General features: G+C 42.4%; 1 protein-coding gene across 1 annotated transcript in view; it reads right to left on the bottom strand.

The window, feature by feature from the left end:
• LOC144798009 (ATP-binding cassette sub-family C member 12-like) overlaps positions 1 to 25,352 on the bottom strand; it is a 2,245,771-nt gene that overhangs the window by 1,212,160 nt on the left and 1,008,259 nt on the right. The window contains exon 14 of the mRNA XM_078668799.1: positions 8,311 to 8,514. Within this exon, the coding sequence (XP_078524925.1) occupies positions 8,311 to 8,514 (204 nt within the window). The remainder of the gene's footprint in view (positions 1 to 8,310; positions 8,515 to 25,352) is intronic.

Genomic DNA, 25,352 nt, shown 5'->3' on the forward strand with positions numbered 1-25,352 from the left:
AACTTAATCCTGTATATTTATTGAGAACTATTTAGATGAAGATGTTACTGAAATTGTATTAAACAGTTAATATTATTAGAATTTATTATCAATGTAGGCGTTTAAATGTGCTCTGTTTTATTGTTGCACAATCAGAAGAACAAACTTGGTTAATTGATTGTCTTTGAGTTACTGATAAGTCTTTTTGATATAGGCATACATATTTTTATGATTATATTTGGGTAAGGGAGATGGATCTGTTGATGATTTTATAAATGTTTTTTATGTTTTGTATTCTTTTATGGTTTTTATTAGCCGAATTAAGATTGATTGACTGACTGAAAGCCCATAGAAATACAAAACAACTTGGGAATCCCTTGGGAACCACATGTTTTCTCTGGTTGTGAATAACCCAGGGGCATATTATCAAGGTACGCCAAATGAAATGATCGCTGCTTTTGTGGCCGTTTTCGGCCGCAAAAGTGGCGACAATTTCATCGCTGTCGCTAACATCAGTTAGCAACAGCTTTTAGGTGATAGCGAGCGGTTAGGGGCCCGCTTTGCATGTCAGCAATATTTATCGCTAATGATATGCAAAGTGGGCGTACCCAACCAGTTAGCCACTGTAAGCAGTCGCTAACGTCGCTATCACCTATTAGCAAGGCAGGCATAGCGATAAAAAAAATTGCGCTAAAAAAAACCGCTAAAAACGAATGCCTGCTCAGACCAGTTCTTAGCCATTATATCCAATGGGAGGTGGATATTCTGGCTAAGACCCTATTGGCGATGATGCCTGAATATCCCTGGTTTTCCAACGATATTCACGCATTTCGCCGCTATCGCTGCTTATTTTATCGCATTGGAGATAAACGTTGCTAATAGCAGGTTATCTCTGCGATAAAATCCGGCGATGCTTGGCGATAAAATAAAATTCGCTAAGCTTCTTTAGCGATAAAAATCGCTAGTTGTTGATAGTATGCCCCACAATTCCTTCTGATACATGAGAGTCTCTATCTAATTCCAAAGACAGTAGCTGGTATTCAGTCCTGAAATGAGGACAGGAAATATCAGATAAGAAGGCGGTTTGTTGCAAACTTAGGATATGAAGACATTAGAAAGACTTTGTGAAGGTTATTTCAATCACTTCTTTCTCGCAGTGAGACGTGCATCTTGTTTCACATTTATACCTGTGTGTTTTGATTATTATTTGGTCCTGCCTCCATCCACTTTCAGTTCATCTAATTATCACTGTGGGTGTAGCATTCTGGTGGTGGTTGTATGAGCTTGCAAAACAACAGTTGATGGACAGAATGCAGAACAATGTCATATATTCACCCCAGTACAGAGATCTGGGCCTAAATCCATCGTTTTTTTGCACTCCACACCCCCCCAGGTCAGACATGGCCATATGCAAATCAGCCTTGACCCTGTGCCTCATGGGAACAGTCCAGCCCGAACTGCCAAGCCATGTCTTTCATGGACCGGAATCAAGCATCCTAGGACCGGTTTCTGGCTATCATCCAGGATAGCTTGACTCCAGTGGTGTGGAGAGCGTGGGACTCACGTCTGAGCATTGTGCAACATTCCGTCCATCATCTTGTGTGTTTTTGCTGTTCACCCTATGTGGGAAGGGTATGCCCAGACGTGGGTCCCTTGCTCACTAAGCCACTGGAGTTAAGCTATCCTGGCTGAAGCCGCCTGATAGCCAGAAACTGGTCCTAGGATGCTTGATTCCGGTCCAGGAAAGACATGGCTTGGCAGTTTTGACTGGACTGTTCCCATGAGGCACAGGGTCAAGACTGATTTGCATATGGCCATGTCTGAAATGGGGTGGCTTGGTGAGCAAAATAACGATGGATTAAACCCAGATCTGTGACTGGGGGTGAATGTTTTGCCATTGTGCAACATTTCGTCCATCATCTTGTGTGTTTTGCTGTATGAGCTTGAGCAAGCAAAGGGTCAGTGAAATGAAATTAAATTAAATTTCACTTTGTAATGTGCACTAGTTCCCGATGGTGTCTAGGAGTGAATGCTCTCATTTAAAAGAGAAAAAGGGGAACTAAAACTACAGAAGATAGAAACACCCGGATGAAGGACCTCATTTTTTTAATTTAAAACCAGTTTGTAAAAGTTTGCGAAAGGAGATTATATTAGTTTCTTTCTTAAGCACCAGAGGCAGGTTGGGGCGTTCCACAACCTGGCTGTACCTGTCAAGAAACTTCTACCCCCGTTCACCCCCCAAGAGGCTGTTTTGCCCTTGGAGTTACAAGATTAAAAGATAAAGAAGATCAAAGCTGCCTTCCAGGAATATACCACCTGGAACTGTGTTAAAAATAATCAGGGCCATGCCCATACAAAGCAATGCAGAGGGACTTAAATTCAATTCGCCTTCTAACTGGCAACCAATGCAATATTGGCAGAGCATGGGATACTGATCGGTATTTTAGAATGGCAAGCAGAAGGCATGCAGCAGCATTTTGGAGGACCTGCAATTTATTTAAAAAACTAGATTGAATATTAAGAAAAAGTGTGTTACAATAAAAAATCTTTGATAAAATAAGTGCCTTAAATGCAGCTTTCTGAAGATCTAAAGGAATAAAAGGTAGACCTATTCTGAGAGCTTTTATCATGATAAAGCAGGAGGAAGTGATGGCATTTATTTTCCCTTCAAATGAAAATTTATTTTAGAAGTAAACTCCTAATTTGTTTACCTTAGTGACCGGGTTAGGAAGGTCTCCAATTTCCCCCAGCCACGAACTAGGGGGATCATTAGGATGGTGGGCGGACTTTGCCCGCCCGCCATCCTATCGTGAAATGGGACCGCCCGCCATAAGGGCGGGGGTCTCGTGGGGGCCATTCCTGACATTGTAGCCGGCGGTGCACTCAGCACCGCCCGCCACAATGCCAGGAAGGCATTTCGTGCACTTCCATGCACAACTTGGCAGGCACCGCGCTGGGCCTGCCATGTTGTGCATGGAACTGCGGGGAGTACCATAGGTACCCCCATGTACTCTCCCCACCCCCAGAATCCCATGGGGCATGCAACGGGTCCTTGAAAGCAATTCCAGCATGTCTTTCCATTGGCATATTTCCGCCCCCATGGCGGTGTCTAACAGACACCGCCACCATATTAAACTCTTTTCCACACAGTCGACTTGTTGACCGGGCGGAAAAGCGGCGGACGGTCTTCAATCCGCGGCGGTCCCCCCACCATAGTAATATGGCCGGGGAAATGGGTGGCAGGTGACGTGATTTCAGGGTATTCGTTTTTGGCATAATCACCGTAATGTGGGGGGTGCTATTACAATACTGATGACAGAATTCTGGGGCCATCTGCAGTACCCCTTATAGCTTTTTTGCCCTTTCCTATCATGCAAAGTGAATTGTTCTGTTTTTTTAAATTTTGTTTCAGTGAATACTGTTGTGCTTAAGGGGTCTTCTAAAGACAGCTATTCTAGTCCATTGGAGTATTAATTTGCCCAAGACTTGGACTTGTGTCTAAAGATGAAAAGGGTACTTTATATGGTTTAATTGCTCCAGGTCCGAATATAGGGGCCTCTTAAACACATTTTATTTTTATGATGTAGTGTTTTGATTGCAGTTTTCGTTTCTGCTCTAGAATTTTTAATCATCAAGTTAAAGATAGAAGATCGGATACCAGTCCACGGTCTAGTGAGTGATTTGTCCTGTATTTAGGTAAAAGAGCATATACTCTTTTTTATCTTAACACTTATGTAGTTTGCACATGGGTGTTATTGACTTTTGTGGGCTTTTAATTAGCGTAGGTTGGTTTAATTTTTTCATTTTTGTTTTCTCTTCCTTCATATGCTGTTTATTTCCTTTTATATTCTACATTCAATTGGAATGACACAGTAATATTTGTGAAGCACTAGTTTGGTCCTTCTTTCTTTTTTCAGCATACACTTTTGTCGTCTATCACAGTATCGCTTGTCTTCGGTGTGGGTGTTTTCACGGCAATCACAATAGTTATCCGGTAATGCAAATGGATTTGCCGCTTGTATTGATAGCTATGAAAGTGAATATGACAATGTCTATAGGATCGTTCACAGCATTGTTAATGTCTATGTTGTAATGATATTGTTTGTCTTCATTTGTTCTTAATTTGATGTTTAGTGTGCAAATCATGTATTTATTGTCATATTAACAACCCTAAGGAAGCACATAGGGGTGAAACAAGTTGGCTGAGGCTGTGTGTATCCTTTATCCTGTGGAATTAATAAAGACGAATCCTCCACATTGAAGACTCCGAAAGATTTGTCATTGGTTGCATATTATTTGCATTTTTTTGTGTGCCTCTCTTTGCTTTTTATCTATGTGAATTTATTAGGTCTTGTGGCAGAGGACCTCAGAGCTGGGCACGCACCTGATTATAACTATATTCCAAACATATTTAGTGATTAAAGGGTTAGTGTGGCTTTAATCATCCCTTGTTGCCATTTCCCCTGTTGTCAGCCAAAAAAGGCAGCTGAAAAATCTGCCTATAGTTGTTGGGGTCCTTGCAGTCTAGATTGGAATTTTTCTGCAAAGGGAGAACGGATGCTCTCTTCCACTCTCTTGGAAAATAACCATCTCAAAACATCTTGTTGAAGATATCTTTAAGATAGTTAGCTGTAACCTCAGAAGCTAAATGGAGAAACTTTAGGGGACAGGGATCCCAGGGCGAGCCTGACCTTGTCTGACCGAAAAGAGTCTGAACAAATGATTCAGAAATAGGAATAAAAGTTTCAAAGATAGGGGTATTATCTGCTCAGGCATACGATGAATTAATTTGTTCTGAAATAGAGGGGGTAAGCCTCTCTGTGAGTCCTCACTCTACCAAATGGGAGGAGGCGAATTTGTCATAGGCTACATTTACTCTGGCCTAGAAAAAGCCTGCTAAAAGATTGAAAAATTCTTGGTTCATTCTAGTGTGTTTGGTTCGGGACGTTTGCTCAGCTTTTTTACTGTTGCACAAAGGGATTTAGGAGTATAAAGCGATGCCTTTCTTATAGTGGAAATGTAGAATGTCTTAGCAGTGGAGACCTTTATTGAATTGATTTTCATAAGAGATTTTATCATTGTCATAATAATAAGTACGTCATCTCAAGCCTAGGGCAGATTTGTTTCAGCAGTCTAAGGCTGTCATCGAACCAAGGCTCGAACAGAGAAGTCCATTTATTATTAGTGGTTTTTAAAAGCGCCAGAAGATTTAGATTACTAGTAACCAGTTATGATATGTGTTGGTCGCCTCTTCCAAATCCGCTTGAGTTTCAGGTTTAAAGTAAGTTAGATGTTTCCTGAAGGTCTCCAGAGTGAATTTATGCCATGGACGATTTTGCATTTTGGCCAAAGAGGGGCGCACAATATTGGCTTCATCTTCCAGAGAAATGTAAAAAATCACAGCTGAATGATCTGACCACACTAAAGGAAGTTACATGCATAGGGCCTTCCACTAACTGTGTGAGACCGGCACTTTCCAGGAGGTCAATAAAAATAGCTGTTTCACAATCTGAGGAATCTTTGAGGGGGACATTAAAGTTCCCTAAAACGGTAAAATCAGGGGAGTGAACTTTAATATCAAATAGTTGGCTACTATTTTTCCCAAAAACTCCTCAGGGGCCTATAAATTAAAGCCTCATTTAAATATAGCCCAAACTAGACCTGAGAAATAGGGTATCAGAGCGCTTTATATGGGCACCAGTTTTGTTACAGAGGGACACACTTTGTTAGGCATGGGGAAATTAGGTGATTTTGCCCAGAATCACAGGATGCTGAGTGTTGTTGCCGAGACTGGAACCCGGTTCTCCAGCTCTGAAGTCGCCGCTCTAGCCAAAAGGCTACATCCTCTCCCCATTAAAGGAGTAATGATTAGTTAGGATTATTTTAAAGGCTAGCGCCTTACAGTTAGATACAGCCCATAGGGGCTAAACGGAGACTTTCAGTTGATCATGATAGATACATGCTAACCTCCACTCCTTTTAATTGGACAATATAGTCTGGAGATAGCAAACCCAGTGGGAGAAGCTGCAATAAGGTCAGGGTCCGAACCAACATCTGCCCAGGTCTCGGTAATGAATGCCATGTCCAGTGTATGATAATCTAAAAAGCCAGCAAAATGCAAGGTGTTTTTTACCAGTGATCTAGCATTTATGAGCATTGTTTCAAAAAATGTTGGCCCTGTATTAGGAAGAGCAGTATTAAGAATTTTTGGCCTGGTGTTAGAGAGAATATTGTCAGACATTGTGGGGATTACACCTTTAATTTTTATGTTAGTCAAAGTGAACTGACATTGTGGGTAGGTCCTAAAATTTGATAAGTCTTGAAGTTCCAGCTTAGGGAGTAAACAGTAATTACAGTGGTCCCTATAAGAAACCAATTCATTACATGTATAACATCGAAGAGTTACCTGTTGCAACGGAAAACCTTCAGGGTGGCTGGCTCTGCGCGTGGTCCGAGCATCGACGGGCGCACACGGGCTTGCCTTTGGCACACCAGCAGCGTGCCCATTGCATGTCAGTGGAGTCATGCTGTTTAAATAAGCAATGGAAGGAAACAGCTAGAACATCAACTCCTGCGATCCCGCAGGACCCAGAAGTAGGAGAAGCTTGTTCTCACTTGCGTGCTCGCTTGCTCTCGCCACTCAAATGGGAAACCCCTTGGTGGGCTGGAGAGCAGGCAGGAAGAGAAGCAGGGGAAAAGGATCTATGCCCAACCTATTCAGGGGATATGTGACGTTACAATGCATGCCATTACATGCTGTTGCAACGCAAACGTTTACTCTAACTCTCTGTCGGGAGGGCTGAAAGTTGGAATAATTTCTATTCTAACTCCAGTGTGTGCAACAGTAGGGAAGGTGTTGGAGTTAAATCCAACACCTTCTACCCACTGCTGCACACCTTTTGCATTGCAACGGGTTGCAAGATAATGACATGCTTGTTATGGTTGCGTTGTTAAGGTTGCTTCCCGATTCAGGTCAATAGAAGTGAGCCAGAAGAAAGTTGCTCAAATAAAGTGAAACATTTCAAGTCCACAAATTACTAAAATAACATGCAGAATGCAACCTCATTAAAACAAAACAGAAATTAACAAAGATTAAATTCAGAGTCATTAGCGGCCTGAGCATTGGCTGCATAAGTGCTTCTTCTGCAGTATGAGCAGAGAGAAGAATGCTTCATAAAGGATTGAATCAAACTTGACAGTCTCCCAGAGGTAAGGAGCATCACCTGAATTCTGTAATGTTTGCTGGAGGGAACTGAGGATCTGCCTAGTGCCTGACCTGGACATCAAAGGTAGAAATCTCACCTACCAAAGGATGAGCCTAACAGCTCTGGCTGCCCTATGGCCCTCTGGACAGGGGTTTGACAGGGAACCATAGAATGGTAAACAAAACTTTAAAAACTATTCCAAAATGGCAAAATAGTTCTGTCAGTGTGTCACCTTGCATGTGTACCCATCGACTGCCATCTTAAAAAGCTTTTTTCCATATTAGAAAACAATGACACATGCACATGTGTGTGTACATGTGTGGTTATCTTGGAATGCTTGTACTTATTACACACCAAAGGTTTTTTATATCACAGGAATCCAAACAAGCATTGACAAAGGCAATAGCTCTTAAAAATGAGACTTACTGCTTACTGGCTTTGCTGGTGTTTCTATTCACAGGTGTGAGACTCACAAACCTAGGAGACCTTCATGTATGCTATACCTACCTCCCCGTGAAAAGAGGGAGATATGAACTGAACAAAGGTATCTATAATAAGCCATTGTTGAAATTGCAGTCAACAAAAGAATATTTTTCAGCATTCCGTGATGCTAAAAAACGTACAGACTATTGGCACTTGAAACTTACAGTGCTTTAATCCAAACAAAGTCCTCGGTGTGTCCTGTGTTTTCTTTCAATTTCTGTTGCTCTTTCTGGACATCCAGAGAGGTTATCTAGAACTCTACCACTTAGTTCGAGACAGATACTTTTCTCGTGTCTATATAACTTAGTTATGGTAATTTTCTTTTTATTTATTTATTTTATTTTTGTTGTTATGGTAATTTTCTGTAATTTGAAATACTTTGTGGGTAAGAAAAGCAAAGCAAACAGAAAAGACAACATAGCTAAAAACAAACACTACCTTTTTCGAAGTACAAGGCCAACAATAGAAAAATATATGACACACTCTCCATACAACAAATAGCACTTCATGACATTCATTTAGGTATTAAGATAGATTTAGAATTATGTCATTCTTGCAATCACGTAGTTGATTACTCATTCACAAATATACCACAAGCTGAAAATTGAACTATTTTCCGTAAAATCTGTTTAGTACGTGTCACCTGCAGTTGATGAGTAACTAGGACAACCGTTTTCCCTTTCAGCTTTCTTTTAATGCATTCTTCAAAAATATGCTTTCCAACATGGGCGTCAACAGCGGATAGGGGATCGTCCAACAGGTAGATATCCTTGTCGGCATATACCGCTCGCGCCATGCTGACCCTTTGCTTCTGTCCACCAGAAAGATTAATGCCTCGCTCACCTATCTGTACAGGGGAAAAATCACAAAGGTAATTTAGTCAGTCAATCTTTTGCATTCTGGGAGAATTTCAGCACTGACTGGGAGCCTTGGATCCCTGGAGTCTATTAATGCAGATTTACACAAACAGCACACAATGTGATGGGTGGAATGGATGAATTGATATAAGGCAATAGTACGTTTTCTGGGTCTCATTCCAATAAATCCTTTTGAGCTTGTCTGTGTCACTACATAAAGGGATCACCCAACAAACAAATCTGATTTTGCTCCACTCCATACAGAATTGTCCAGACTGATCTCTAGTCCTAATATTAATGGATATGCCCAGGCCTTGGTCACAGGCTTGTTTTGGCACATAACTGAAGCTGTAAATGTCTGCATGGTTCAGTGAGTCTGAAACTGTTTGAGTTGAGGTGGGTCTGGCAGTTTTAACTTTTCTATTTTGATTGGAGCTCACCCATAGTGGACGGTCCTTTTCTGAAGTGGTATAGTCAGCACAAATAGACTATAAAGTGGCCACATTAAGCAAAAGCACATAAATTAATTCAATCATTCCTCCGATTACAATTTTCTTTTTCTCATTGATGTGGTGCCAACTTGCTCATCCTCTGCCTATCTCGCAAATAATATTTAGCTAACCCTCCTCTTTTGACTCCTTCTTTGTCTTTTCATATGCATATGTTAACTTTTTTTGTGCAGTAAGTGGAACATTCCTGAACAAAAACAATCCATGGAGGTGTTTACCTCGGTCTATGTGTGCTACAGAATACAGCACACATGGAAAGAGAAAGAAATGAGCAGAAATAAAAACCTTTTTCCTCGTTACGCTTTCTCTGGGGAGGCATAAGGTTTTGGTGCTGCCCCAGGTTTTTGTGATTTTGTAAAATTAGGGCAGCATCCAAATCCACAGGTGTTGCATGGGGACACCCTCCACAACGCTCATGGAATGCCTCCTTGACATAGAGTAAGGCAACATAGTGCTTTGTGCTGCCTTGACTTACTACACATCTATGACACCATGCAAAGCCATGCATGGTGGCTTTATGTCGCCTCATAGGTATGATTGAGTGGGGTGCGCAACCGGAGCATCAAAAAAAGTGACACTCTGGTGGCACAGGTAATAAGCCCCATAGCTTTGTATGTGTGCCATAGAAATAAGTAAGTTAAGAAAAACAGTGGTCCCATACAAGGTAAATAGTTACAATATCACAATTTTACAATCAAAACTGGGATTTATGAGTGTATTAAATATAAAAATAGAAATATTTATTAACAAATAAAATCAACGCACAGATTATTATACAGAAAGGTGAGTGAGCAGGCCCTGACAGAGTAATGGGAAATCAGCCGATTTCCCCACCGCAGGCACATAACTTAACAACCATTTACAATGCAATGGTCTCGGCTTTGTTAAAGTTAGAGCTATTGGCATTGCAAATGGCATTTTTTTCATTTTTTGTTTTTTTTAAAACATAAATAAATGGTATTGTCATTTACAATGGCAATAGGTGAGCATTAGAGAGTAGTAGAGAGTATTAGCGGATACAGAGCCACACACACACACACACAGACAGAGCCACACACACACACACACAGACAGAGCCACACCCACAGACAGAGCCACACACACAGACAGAGCCACACACACAGACAGAGCCACACACACAGACAGAGCCACACACACACACAGACAGACACACACACACACAGACAGAGCCACACACACACACAGACAGAGCCACACACAGACACAAAGACAGAGCCACACACAGACAGAGCCATACACAGACAGAGCCACACACAGACAGAGCCACACACAGACAGAGACACACACACACGGACAGAGACACACACACACACACACAGACAGAGACACACACACACACAGACAGAGCCAACACACACACACACAGAGCCCAACACACACACACAGAGCCCAACACACACACACAGAGCCCAACACACACACAGAGCCCAACACACACAGAGAGCCAACACACACACACACACACACACACACACACACACCAGTAGTAAAACTTACATATGTACAGAAATACTTTCAAAGTGACCATATGAATGCATGTCAAGGAGAGGCAATATTCCAGTCATGTCCCTAGTGTGTATTTTAGCCTTCTTCAGTGGCTGTGTACACTGTGAATTGAAGCCCAACAGTACCCTGCCTGCTAGTGATATGGCCCCGTATATCTACCAGTTATGTGTAGAGAAAGTGTGGAGTGGGCACGCCATGTTTCCAACCAAACCAGCGTATCAAGGGCAGGTGGCCTACACTGCATTGTCCTGGCGCCAGATGGTCACCATATATGTACCATTATAATGATGTGATAGTGCACCTGAGAGTTAGGGGACACCGTGCTTCCGGGGCTATGTTTTTTTGCTGAATAAATGCATTTTGTGGCCTCTTGGTTCAGAAACTAAGTGTCCTGACCTACAAAGTAAGTGTACTTTGTACAGTAGAGTTCAGAACTGGTGCCCTGACTCCTACTGCTATGATCACTATATATGTGACAATTGTGTGGGATGACCATGTACTTGTGTAGCAGTGTGAAACTATGTTTCAGGCACTATATATTTGTTTTGGATAACAAGCAGTGGTTCAGTGCATAGTTGGGGGTAAATATGAGAGGTACCCCTTAACTGAACATCAAGGGAAATAGGGTTGTCTAACCAGTGAACTAGAAGTATTCCCCTGAATGAGAATGATTAGAAGAAGCTAAAAAGGGGTCAAGGAAAAACAATACCACAATACAAATATATATGAAGAATTCTTACAATTTATTGAAACATACAAATGTTAAAAGGAGAGTGGTCCCAAAGATTGGAGTCCACTCAGCAAAAATAAAACATTAAAAAGGAGTTTCAATTTCGGCCAGCAAGATTGAATCACAAAGACAGAAAAAACAGTAAGACATAAAATTTGTGCAATACTTATTGTATATTCGGACTCTATTGTATAGACCTAAGCTATATGTACTATGATACAATATATCAGCGAAGATGTCGAGATCCTGAATTATACTGTGTGTAGCGTCGATGCGTTTTGGTGGTTTTCCAAATTACTGTCCACCTTTATCAAGACACCTTTTGGTTTCTGTCGTGGTGTAGGGGTCTATATAATTGCCCTTGAAGTCCGTGTGTTTAAGTTGTATTTCTATATTATTCAATTTTTGAAAGCCAATACTGTTGAGTTGTTTCTCTGGATAATATATCCAATATCATACTCCTGTAAGTAAGGTACCTAGGCATATGATAAGTTCAGAGTTGTTATGCCAAAAATCTGTATTGCTGGTCGTCTTTACATAGTTAACATCCAGAGGCGCCTAAGTCTTGTCCTTTGCAGGATTAGATTCCGTTTCTCTAATGTTCCGCTAAGAACTGCTCACTTCTCTGGGTATATTCAATATTAAAATTGTAGAACCAGAGGCATTAACATCATGTCCTCGTGTTATGGGGTTCTGTTGTTTTACGATGGACTGCCTGCTTCTCTGGTTCTGTGCGAAATTAGTGCATAGTTGGCCTAAAGTCTCACTGCACTCTATGAAAGGGAGCCGACTTTCCCAGATCCTGCAGTGTCACTATACTCAGTGCAAGCTGGCCCTGGACCAGCCTCATGTCCCCCAGTGAAATGATTATATATGTGCTCGCCAGGGGGCGCCATGTGTCTCGTAGTGCTAAATCTTCTAAAGTGGCCGGATGTTGAGTGCAAGGGGGCAGAACCAGTGGCCTAAAAATTACATAGGTGCCCTTTGTGTTCGATGTCCTTGCAAATGCGTTCCAGGAGGGACGCCAGGTTTACAGTGGCCCCCAAGTGTCCTGAAGTGTAAGTGCACTTGGTGCATAGTGGCTCAGGAATGGTGGCATGCCTCTCAGTGACACGACATCATAGGGCACCGCATGCTACGGGGTGGCGCAGCCTCTTACCTTGAAGAATCCGTTGCAGCCCTCGCAGGTGCGCACCCCATAGTGCTGGCAGGCCGCGTTGTCCCCACACACGGCGCACAGGCCCTCGTTGGACGGAGAGCCCCGGGAGGGTGGCCCGGTCCGGCGCAGGGTACGCACCTGTGCAGACGTCCGCAGCCCCTCGCCTCGGGCCGCTCATTTGGATACCAAGCAGTGGTTCAGTGCATAGTTGGCCTAAAGTCTCACTGCACTCTATGCAAGGGAGCCGACTTTCCCAGATCCTGCAGTGTCACTATACTCTGTGCAAGCTGGCCCTGGACCAGCCTCAAGTCCCCAGGGAGGGTGCTCTGTCCTCGGGATCTTTGATCGGCGGAGGGGGGCTCAGTCCCCGGGGTCTGAGCGGCAAGGGCTGCTCTCAGGGTCTCTGGGCGGCGGAGGCTCAGTCTCCGAGTTGTTTGGGTTGGAGGGGGCAGCTCTGGCCGGGGGGTTCAGTCTCCGGAATACTTGGGATTGGGGGTGGGTGGGCAGCTGCAGGCAGCCCCCAAGGTATCTCTGCGTGGGGGGGGCTTAATCCCTGCGATCCCAATCCTAGGGGATGTCGGTCCCCGTGATCTCTGGGCTGGAGGGGAGGGCTCCCGATGAAAGGTGAGCGACTTACGCCGGCCCCAAGGCGGGGGACCGATGGGCATACACTGTCTTCAGCAGGTGGGGAAAAGAGGTGCTGAAGGAGGAGAGTGACATGGGGTGCTGAATGTGGGTGGGTGCGGTAGAGTTGCTGAGGCTGCTGGAGAGACGGGTCCTCTTGGGGGAGCAGGGGCCGAAAGCCTGAGAGGAGACATAGATGGGGCTGAGCAGAGTCTGACAGAGAAAGGGGCGCTCTTGGTGAAGGAGTTGAGGGTGGGGTGAAGAGGGGCAGGGAGTGGGCTGGTGGCGGCGAAGGGGTGGAAGGGACAAGAAAAGCCGGGCGAGAGGGAGGGGAGCTGAGAGTGAACGTGGAGAGGTGAGACCGAGGAGTGGGTGTGCAATGGGGCAGAACTGAGAGAGGGGGGTGGACCGGGGTGTTGGGAGGTCGGTCGGAGAGGCGCAGAGGCGGAGCACTCCCGGGGGTGGTTCGGGCGGCGCGCGACAGGCCTGTGCACAGCATGGTCGGGGAGCTCGGTGCTGAGGGGACGGCACTGCAACTTGACTTGGAGACGGCATGGCCAGAGAGGGGCTCGGGGAGGAGAGCGTGGAAGGCAGAAAGGCGAGAGCTGCCGGGGTAGAGCCGTGACTCCCCCCGAGAACCCCACCTGTGCCCAGCGAGGCACCCCCGGCAGGCTGTAAGGTTTAAGTGGGATGTAACCCTGTAATGCGTTAAACGTTTTTCTTGTATGAGAATAAGCGACTCAAACAGCACACTTTATCAGGCCCTCCTTACAATACCTCAAATCTTCAGTGGTAATACCTATTCTTAAACAAGCCGTGAGCGTGCAAGCTCCCGAACTTCCGGTTTCGGGATATGCACGCTCACGGCTGTCGTGGGGCGGGACTTCCGTCTTTGCGAGAAGCCCGCGCCCATGGAGTGGATGGCCCAGAGGACCGGTGGCAGCAGAAGTCAGGAGTGGCGGCTGAGGCCGCTGATGCGGTAAGTGGGGTTTGGGGGGCTTGGCACGTGTGTGTGTGTGTCTGTCTGCGCGCGTGTGTGTGTGTGTGTCTGCGCGCGTGTGTGTGTCTGCGTGTGTGTGTCTGCGCGTGTGTGTGTGCATGCCTTCGGCCGGCCTGCGTAAGCGCGTCTACAAACCCTGGTAGGCTCATGCACCGCTCTGTTTCCCTTGAGAGCGAACGCAGCGACAATAGGTCTCGATGCCGAAACCTAAAAAGGGACTTTTCAATTTGTGAAAATGTAGATAAGGAAAAAGTTACAATCAAATTTACATCTTATACTCCACAATTAGATACAAATTACAGTATAGAGTTGAGGATGTATGTGTACGACGTTTTGATTCCAGCTAGGTATTGGGATCTCATCAGGACTAAGTGATGAAACAAGTTCCTGGGTAGGTATAAGTGGAGATGGTAGGGAAAAGGAGTGGAGAGAAGCGGGGAGGGAAATAAGGTGCAAATTAAAAGGGGCTAGGTCATATAAGCTCATTTGTGGTCAACACACAGTCAGAGAAATGGCACGGAAGGCAAGATTGCCTCAATTGACGTGCACGTGACATAGTGAAAATCAAGAAAAAAGTTGTAAGTGCTGGCTCGTTGAGTTAAGGAGAGTCAACTGCTAGAGTTGATATTGAGGTACGGCAGAGTAAGGTCATAAACACGGGGAGGAGATACGTCAGGTTAAGGACCAGTAGGGAGGGTACATTGTGAAAATTGGACAGAATTTAAGCCGGGAAGTTGGAGGAACTGTCAGGATGTGGTCAGGAGTCAAATAGAGGCAATCGGTATATGACCAAAAGAATACTGTACTGGACGTGTGCGCAAGGTGAAAGACCAGATATTTTACTGGGCAGGGTGTACCCGTGCAATGGGACCTTGGTATAGACAAGATTGCAGTGAATAGAGGCAGTAAAGGTGCACTGTGTAGCAAGGCAATTAGAAGCAAGGACTTACTGTGAAAATTAGTTGCAAAGGGTCTGAGCGTATCCCGAAAGGTCTAGGTCAGACTAGACTGAGGAGGTATAATTGGGGCGACAGGGGCAATTCCCGAATTGAGACCCTAAGTCTTACCAGAGGGATGATCGCGGTGGGGATGCGCCTGCACATGCGTCAGGAGGTGATGTCCTGTACGGGACTAATTAAGCAGAATTGCCGAAAAGTCGGTATATTTGCAACTCCATACCCCAACCTCACCCTGTCCCCTCCTCCTTTATTCTCCATCTATTGACAATATGCCTTACTCGCAATTTCTTCATTTTTAATGGCCACTTTTGCCAACAGGTGAAGGGCACCAGAATGGGTGCAGTTTTTGCCCCAAATTTTGCCATACTATATATGGACTGGCTCGAAACACAGAGAATACTATCCCCCCACAATCCATTCAGACATAACATACTAGAAGGGAAGTGAGAACAGCAGGGACAACTGCCAGACGTACAAAGAAACTACAGCAGCCAAATGTGAAAGCCAGTACTCTAAGACAAAATCAAACCTTAATCTCACCAATAGCTAGAATGTTTGCAAAATCAGGAAAAATACCGGATAAGTTTGAGTTCCTGAAAGATCCGGCTGGTGCTCTTATTATTATGCATAAGGATATGGAAAAGGACAATCTACAAACGCCAATAAACCCAATGTCAACTGAAAAACACAAGAGGCAAATTATTGAAAGCACCCCCCTAAAAGGAGATTGCGTTTTACAAATGAAGGACTATGAGTTCCAAATTAATGATCACGATATCCTAAATGTAACCATCACTCCGGACTCAAATAATGTCGACCTAGCTAACTTAAAGGATCCAGAAATGCTAGGAAAACAAAATCTACTAACTGCCAGCAGCAGGATGGAATCAAAACTGACAGTAATACCATTGGAAGTACATGTAGAAATTAGGAAGAAACCTCAGTCATACAATGATGATACTCATACCGGACCAATTAATACACTGGTTCACAATAATGATCATGGAAACCAAGAAAAGCTGAAAATAGGGCAAAATAACACCACAAGAGAGAATGTGCTCTCAAAGGCAAATATCATCCATAAGACAGACTTTGCTTCTCTAACAGATCCTATAAATGAAGCTCCTCTTGAAAACAACCCAATTGGAACAGACATGCCAACTGTTGGAATAAAATGGGACCTATTCTATCAAACATCAACGCTAACCCTAGAGGCATTAAATTATCAATCAAACAAGATGGACATTCAGATTGATCTCCTCACAATGATGGCAACAGCAGTTGCAGGGATAGATAACAAACTCGCGCAGCTTAATAATCTGATAATCAGAGTCCAAAATGATAAACAAAAAACAGACATGGAATTTATCTGCTCCCCCCTATTGGAGAAACTTGCAGCAATACCGGAGGTCTTGCATACTATAATAGAGGACACAAAAAATGCTCTAAAGAAAGAAACCGGGCAGGAAGTGGGTACAAGGAAATATAAAGATATGGATATAGTTAATATGGAGGATGACAAAACCACCTCTAAAATGAACAAAGAAGAAAAAGTAATAGTGAGGTTATCAGAGGACAAAGAAGAAACACAAGATGTAAGTGACCTTTTATCTGAAATCAACCAAAGGAATGCAATGCACGAAGAAGATATAAATACAGCAGGAATAGGAGAATATGATTGTAAGACACAAGATTCATACGGTTATACTATGTCAAAAAGGCAAAAGAAAAAACTACGCAAAGCAAGGAAAAATCAAAAGTCTAGCCAACAGAAAAACGAGGAAACAATAAAGTCTAGTCAGCAGGAACAAGAGGAAACAATAAAATCTAATGGTATAACAAAAAATAAAGTATTGCAACAAGAAGAACCAAGTAAGGAAAGAAAAAGTTCTCCTTTGTCCATCAAGGAGCCTAAGAAAGTATTCTCAATATTCACACAAAAACCATTGCAGGAACAACTGTTACATAATGCGGATAAAAATGGACAAAATGAAATAAAATTAAATGAGATGGATAGAACGAACCCTCCAGTTAAAAAACAAAATAGAATGGAGAAAGCTGAAGCCCAGGTGAACGATTCTAAACAGGGTCATAGGAATGGAATATCTCCGTCACTAAAAACAATGAGTAAATCCTGCGATCAACAAGACGGGCTTTACAATGGAAACACAGAGCCATGTCTGAGGGAAATCAAGAACGACGTACCTAGATGGAACTCAGAAGCAATATTAGAGCATAAAATCAAACCTCCGTATTGGGATCAATTAGTAATTGAGAAACGAGAAGGAGAAAAAACAATTAGATATAAAACAAAACAAATAACGGAAAAAACATGTAAAGAAAATCAAGTAGTTGCTGAGAAAATTCAACTGATATTTAACCCCGAATATGAATCCAGAGGCAGATACTATATATTGAATAGAGGGAACATCCTCAGATTATTCAAATCAATCCCAGCATTAATCAATATCAAGAACGATGACATCAACTCCATTGAATTTATTGCTGATAAGAACAGCTCCCAAGAAATGACACTGGTCACGGTTAATTCAATGCCAACAGCAGAGCAAATCTTAAAAGAGATTCCGACATTTAAGGCCTGGGGGATAGCTATTACAAAGAAGGCCCCGAAAGTGTATCCAATTCCATTCATTAAAGAGGCAAATCTGGTTCAAACAGAGCAAATTACCAAACAAAAAGGAACTGTACTTAGGAATGCTCGGGGTAGATCCATTAGTTCATCAGGAGTGGCACCGCCACCTTCCGCAAATGAAATCACATCAGGAATAAACGAAAAATGGATTGTGCAGGCTCTGCATAACAATGATGAACACTGAAGGATTAAAAATTCCATCTCCGAACCAAAAGCAATTGAGTTGAGAATGTGTTCATGGAACATAAATGGAGTAGGGTCCAAACTATCCAACGCACATACCATGTCAAATATTATTTCTACAAGAAACCTGGGAACCCCACCCGTTTGCACTGAATGGTTATGTAGGTTACTATGAAAATGCAAGCAAAAATCACAGATACGGTCGATCAAGTGGGGGGTTAGCAACTTTTGTCTCCTGCATTCTGCAAGCAGAACATGAAAACATTGCAACAAATAGTAAAAACATTCTCATAGTAAAATTGAAATACAAAAATACTGAGCAAAATGATAGGTCAATATTTCTGATCAATGTATACTCCAGCCAACAAAAGCAAGCAGAACTGATATATGTGCTACCATTAATACTATACTGTTGGAACAAATGCTAAATAATCCTTTAGAAGACTACGTGTTGACTGGGGATTTTAATCTGAACCTATTATTACCATTTATAAGGGATGATGTATCACAATCCCAGGACCAACAATGGTCAATACCGCAGCAAGAGCTTCAAGGAGTTACGAGCAACAAGGGGCGAAACCAAAAAGGTACGGCATTCATCAAGGAGATGGAAGCGCTCGGTTTGCGAGTCCTTAATGTTCGATTTAAAGATGATAGACCGCCTGCATTCACATATATAGCCCATAATGCAAGCTATAGGATTGATTATACAATGGTCTCATTGAATATATTTCAAAACATATTCTCTTATAGGTTGGTTAAAGTCGAAGACAGTGACCTTTGTCAGCAGATAATAACCACCAATATTACAAACAATATTAACCAACAATATTATACTGTGCCAGGATATACTGGAACGATAAACTACAAAAAATTAATTTGGACTAATTTCAATAAGGACAGCATGAATGAAAATGTCGAAAATATTATAAGGAGCTGCTTCATTGAACATAGGAAGGAGTCAGCAGTTGACCAGTGGGTGGAATTTACTAAAACACTAGTGAAACCCCAATCCCGGAGTAACCTAAGCAATATGAGGTTGAATCGTGAAGCAAAGGAAAAAGACTCACATATGAATCTTCCATATACATTAACAAAGTTAAAAAGAGCACGGAATAGGATAAGAAGACAACTAAATTCCACAACGACTAGTGAAGAGACCCTGACTAACTTAAAAACATTGAACCAGCACCTAAAAAAACTTCTATGGAATGAGAAATATCAAGCAAAACAGGAATTATGGTCCAAACTATTGCATGCAAGTAAACAGGCTAATGCAAAAGAATTCTGGAAAATTATAAACAAATTAGTACGGCCAAACAAATTGGTAGTTTCATCAACATTAACAGAACAAGAATGGGCAACGTTCCTAGAAAAACATCTAAACAACAATGGTGCAGCAAAAATCACTGTGAGCATGCAAAACAGCTGTACAGCTAGCGACGAGATGCAAGAACAATTTGTAATTGCTAAAGTGCACTTAATAAAATTAATTAAGAAGCAGAAAGATGGGGCGCCAGGCCCTAATGGGATACCATTTGCCCTATACAAAGAAAATCCTGACTTCTGGTCGACGTACTTGGTAAAAGTGTTCAAAGAAGTGATAGAGACGGGAAAAATCCCTGATTCCTGGTGAGGATCTCTAATCTCTCCTATATATAAGAAAGGTAATTGGTCTCTTGCAGAGAACTATAGACTTATTACCTTACAAGACACAGATGCCAAACTGTTTTCTGGAGTACTCTTAAACAAACTAAATGAATGGGTAACAGAAAACAATATTTTGCCAATGAATCAAACTGGCTTCATTAAAGGTCTTGGAACAATGACAAACATCATGGCATTAGCGCTAACAATTGAAAAATCATTGAGGATAAAACTGCCATCATATCTATGTTTTGTAGATTTTAAGTCTGCTTTTGACTATGTGCAAAGAAACTTATTGTGGAAAAAACTTCTGGAAAAAGGCATCCCAGCTGTGCAATTAAATCGTATACAGTTGCTCCACAACAAAACCTGGGTAAGAGTAAGGATGGGGGATGGTCAATCATTAACAAAGGAAATTCCTGCATTGGAAGGGCTGAAACAGGGATGTGTACTGGCCCCCCTCCTTTTTAATCTATTTCTAGGAGACTTATCAGTCAACCTGGATGACCTTAATGCACATCCTCCTAAGTTGGGGGATAAGCTGATATCCAACTTGATGTATGCGGACGATGCGATCCTACTAAGTCACACTAAAATAGGTCTCCAGCGTTTAATCAACAGAACACTTTTGTATGCAAATGAAAATGGAATGGTTATTAATGAAACCAAAACAAAAATCATGGTGGTGTCCAGGAACAGAAATGTGAGACAAAAAAATAAATGGTACATGGGAAACAATCAACTTGAACAAATAGAGGTGTACAAGTACATGGGAGTACTGTTTGACCAGAAGGGAACTTATCTCCTTCAGAAACAGGACATCCAAAGGAAAGCCAACTCACTAACAGCAGCATTCAAGATAGCACATAAATCCCTTGGGAATTTAACTTATGGGCCACTATTGAAAATCATAGGAGCAAAATTGCTCCCAACTATTACATATGGAAGTGAGGCACTAATGGGTACGGATGCGGAACTAATTAATAAGGTACTTTCTAAAGTATATAGATCTCTCTTCCACCTCTCAAACAATGCTTCCCCAGCACAAATGAGACTGGAATTCGGCTTGAACAATCAAGAGTTAGCAAGAAAAGGTCAGTTTATTAAAATGTGGTATAGGTTTAAAAATGACCATGACAATCAAATTTCACAAATACTCTGGCAAGAAGTAAAAAATAATTAAAAATCACTTGCTTGGAGATATCTTCACGAGGCATTAGAAGAGTTTTCGCTGATGCCTATATGGAACAATACAATAAACAATGGATCATTTAAAAAAATAGTGAATCGAACAGCCAACTACCTATCACTTCTACATGACAAAAACGTGCTGGCAAAAAGAAAACACTCGTGGACAGTAATAAATGGATATGAAAAAAAGAAAGTGCAAGAATATCTGGAGATACCATGGTCCGAAAGAAGTAAACAATTCTTTATGAACGCAAGATTTGGAATTCTGCCAGGCCTTAGTCACGCTCTGCCATGGAAAAAAACTAACTCCAGTCTATTGTGCAGACTTTGCAAAGGTGGAGAAGAAAATATTGTCCACCTCCTATGTATTTGTCCTGGACTACGTAGGGAAAGATGTGCATTACTCAAACCTCACCTCAATCTCCGGGGTATAAGAACATGCAGGCAGGCACTGAAAATTTGTCTTCATCCAAATGACATAGTCATGAACGTTGCCTTTGTAAAATTTTTAAAGATAATAACTACTGAACTAGAAAAATAGATGAGGAAAAAAGCTTTTAAGAAAAATAAATAAATAAATAAATAAATAAATAATTTTTACATTTTATTACTGTTTTTAAGACCCAAGCATCTCAACTTTAAGGACAAAATTGTCTATTTTTTTTTATTGTATCGTACTATATAAACTGAAAATGATTGTGTATTGGAAATATTGTAAGATTTTAAATAATCAAACAATAAAGAATTTACTTACTTACTTACTTACTTACTTACTTACTAGAAGGGAAGCGTTACATAGATGACATCTTCCTCATATGGAATGGGACTGATGTAAGTCTGTTGGACTTTCAAGACTGGCTTAACACACACAGTAATGGCCTCACTTTTACCATCAACAAAAGTAAACAAGGTGTGGCTTTCCTTGACTTGACCATCATAGCTGACAATGGTACACTCTACAACACTTTACCTCAAACCGACAGAGAAAAATACATTATTGGCATACAGCAGCCATCACCCGAGAGCCCTACACGACTCCCTCCCATACTCACAATTCCTTCACATACGCCGCTATTGCTATCGCAAGGAGGATTATTCTACTGAGGCTAGATCCTCGTAAACTAGCAGGATAACCCTCAAAAGTGAATGGTACTGCCCTAGGGAGACATTACTGAGCCCCACAGAAAGAAACTGTGGGGATAAAATAGTATGTGTCACCACATTTTCACCCATCTCCAATGCAGTGAGGAAATGCATTTTGAAACACTGGCCCACATTGAATGCAGGCAACTTCAATCTAGAATGCCCTCTTTTTACTTTCAAGAAAAGTAAACGCATAAAAGACCACCTGGTAAGGGTAGCCCTCCCTAGTACCAAAAGTAATTCCACTCTAAGGGGACTATTGGGTTTACCACCAGTAATAGGCCAATTCAAATGAGGTGGATGCAGCGCATGTCACCTCACCATGGACACAACAAAATTTGTGCATGCAAACATTGATATCAGTCTGACAAACTACACTAAAATGAGAATCCAGATTTGTCAGCACAGAAGCTGTGTATGTTGCAGAACACTGAATGCACCACTTGTTGAACATTTTACTTCCCTTAACCACACTGAGGATGATATAAGGTGGCAAGTGATCACTGTGATTCAGCAGCCTCCCAGGAGCACAAACATTGCTGGCATCCTCAACAAGGAAGAACTAAAATGGATCATACAAACTGACAGTCTCCACACAGGTCTGAATCACCTGTAGGACTATACCAATTTGCTATAACTTGGCTATACCCTGGATTGACTTATGATGTTCCCCCGTGGCTCACTATGTACAATGTTCACCATTTATAGCTGTCATACTTCTTTTGCTATCTGGGTTTGGACCAACTCTGTACGAACTGACTGTCTCCACACAGGTCTAAGTCGCCTGGAGGACTGGACCAATTTGCTATAACTTGGCTACACTCTTGATTGACTTATGATGTTCCCCCGTTGCTCACTGTGTACAATTTTCACAATTTATAACTGTCATACTTCTTTTAATATCTGAGTTGGGACCAACTCTGTATGAACTGACTGTCTCCACACAGGTCTAAGTCGCTTGGAGGACTGGACCAATTTGCTATAACTTGGCTACACTCTTGATTGACTTATGATGTTCCGCCGTTGCTCAATTTTCACCATTTATAACTGTCATACTTCTTCTGATTTATGAGTTGGGAGTATGATGTCTGTTGTCAATTACACTTACTTCTGTGATGATCATTTTCCTGTTAAAACCCATGGATTGTTCTGTCTCAACACTTGTTCCCTTCTGCACTATTCTATTTACCCTCTGCACTATCCTAGTTACTCTACTCAACCCTGCATCTTATGTTTAGACCATTTGGGGTACCTTTTATCCTCTTGCTATTCCCCCCTCTCTATCAGGACACTGTCTACCCAAGGAATTTGTTCTTTATTTATCACCCTTCTAACCCCTTTTCCACACTTCGCCCTCTATGATGTTGCATTGTCGTGACCTCTCTCACTCCTGTCTCTAATCCCCACTCTGATTCTAATTTGACGTGCTTGCAGCGAGTCCTTGCCTCTGGTCTCCATATCTTGACCATATGGAAGGACATTAGCCTCACTGCTCCAGTTATTTATTAACCCTACAATTCACGTTCCCTCCTTACCTTCTATCTCACCTCCCTCACTCATCAAGTATAAGTGTCCGCATGCTTCCCATATTTTCGACATCACTGACACTCCTTACTGACACTCCCTTCCAAGATGGGCGCTTTCGCCTACAGACAATTTGAACGGCCATGCCTCTGTTCTCCATATCTGCATATCCTGACAACATGGAACATTAGCATCACTGCTTTTGCTAATTTTTATCTTACAATTTATGCTCCTTGACTCTTCAATTTGAAGCATCCGCAGGCTTTCCTTATAACCTACATCATTAACACCACTTCCTCTCACACTCTTCCAAGATGGACACCCCTGCCCACAGACAATTTCCTACTTTATGCTCGCACCCCAGGGTGATGTCATATCCGGGCGCATCACACACTTAGGCTGCCTTATGCCGGCTAGCCCACTCGTATCACTGAGTGCGGTGACTACAAAAAGCAATTTCTGCTCCCCCTTTTGGACAAAGCCACATCGCCTTTCCAGGTAAGCGCGATCCCCTCCTCACCATTCCCCTTGGTTATTAATTGGTTCCTTGCACACTGTATTGATTACTCCCCTCCCTTAAGCCTGGAACCTCTCATCACCGCCGGTAATTTGCCCCACCAGTCCCGGACGGGACACTATCTCCTCTTCTCCTCCGCCGCTCATCTGCCGCCCAATGAGGTAAGCGCCCTCCACTTTTTATCGCCGCTTTTGGTAGTCACTTGGCCCTTCGCCCTACTTATCATTCTCTCCCTCCCACAGGCTTGAAAATATGCCGACCTTTCAGCAATTCTGCCTAATTAGTCCCGAACGGGACATCACCTCCTGCCGCCTAATCTGACCTTCCCCTAATTCTAGGACCCCCCTCTGCTCCATTCCTCTCCCATTTGGGATCCGCCCGTACCCTTTACGACTCATTCTCACAGTAAGTCCTCACTTCTAATTGCCTTGCTACACAGCGCTCCTTCACTGCCTCTATACACTGCTATATTGTCTATACTAGGTCCCATTGCATGGGTACACTCTGCCTGCTTCAATATCTGGTCTTTCACCTCGCGCACACGTCCGGTACACTATTCTCTTGGTCATATACCCATCGCCTCTATTTGACTCCTTACCACATTCTGACAGTTCCTCCAACTTCCCGACTTCAATTCTATCCAATTTTCACAATGTACCCTCCCTACTGGTCCTTAACCTGACGTATCTCCTCCCTGTGTTTATGACAATACAATACTTGCGTGCTGTTTCTCTTACTGTATGTTGACCACAAATGAGCTTATATGACCTTGCCCCTTATAAGTTTTACCTTATTTCCCTCCCCGTTTCTCTCTACTCCTTTTCCCTACCCTCTACACTTATACCTACCCAGGGAACTTCCCAGGCACTTGTTTGATCACTTAGTCCTGATGACATCCCAATACCTAGCTGGGATTGAAACGTTGTCGACACATACATCTTCAAAGCTATACTGTAATTTATATATAATTGTGGAGTTTGAGATGTAAATTTGATTGTGGCTTTTTGCTTATCTACATTTTCACAAATCAAAAAGTCACTTGCCTGCGGTAAGGAAATCGGCTGATTTTCCATTACCCTATCATGTCCTCCTCAATCACCTTTCTGTATAATAATCTGTACATTTAATTTAATTGTTAATACATATTTCTATTTTTCCATTGGATACACTCGTAAAATCCCAGTTTTGAATGGAAAATTGTGATATTATAACTATGTACCTTATATGGGACCAATGTTTTTCTTAACATATGTCCACCCTTGGTCCCTTCAGACTTTTAGGGTCTCCTAAATAGAATTAAGTCAAATCAATCCCCGTTACTACAGACACTTCCACCTGATACTACTGCACTATAACCACATTTCCATATTTTAACATTACCCTAGCATGCATCTGCAGTGCATTATCACCCCTTGCTCTTCTCATCCCAGCCCTGCATTATTATGTCTGAGCTGTGCAATAC

Source organism: Lissotriton helveticus, chromosome 12 (genome assembly GCF_964261635.1).
Source record: "Lissotriton helveticus chromosome 12, aLisHel1.1, whole genome shotgun sequence".
Lineage (NCBI taxonomy): Eukaryota > Metazoa > Chordata > Amphibia > Caudata > Salamandridae > Lissotriton > Lissotriton helveticus.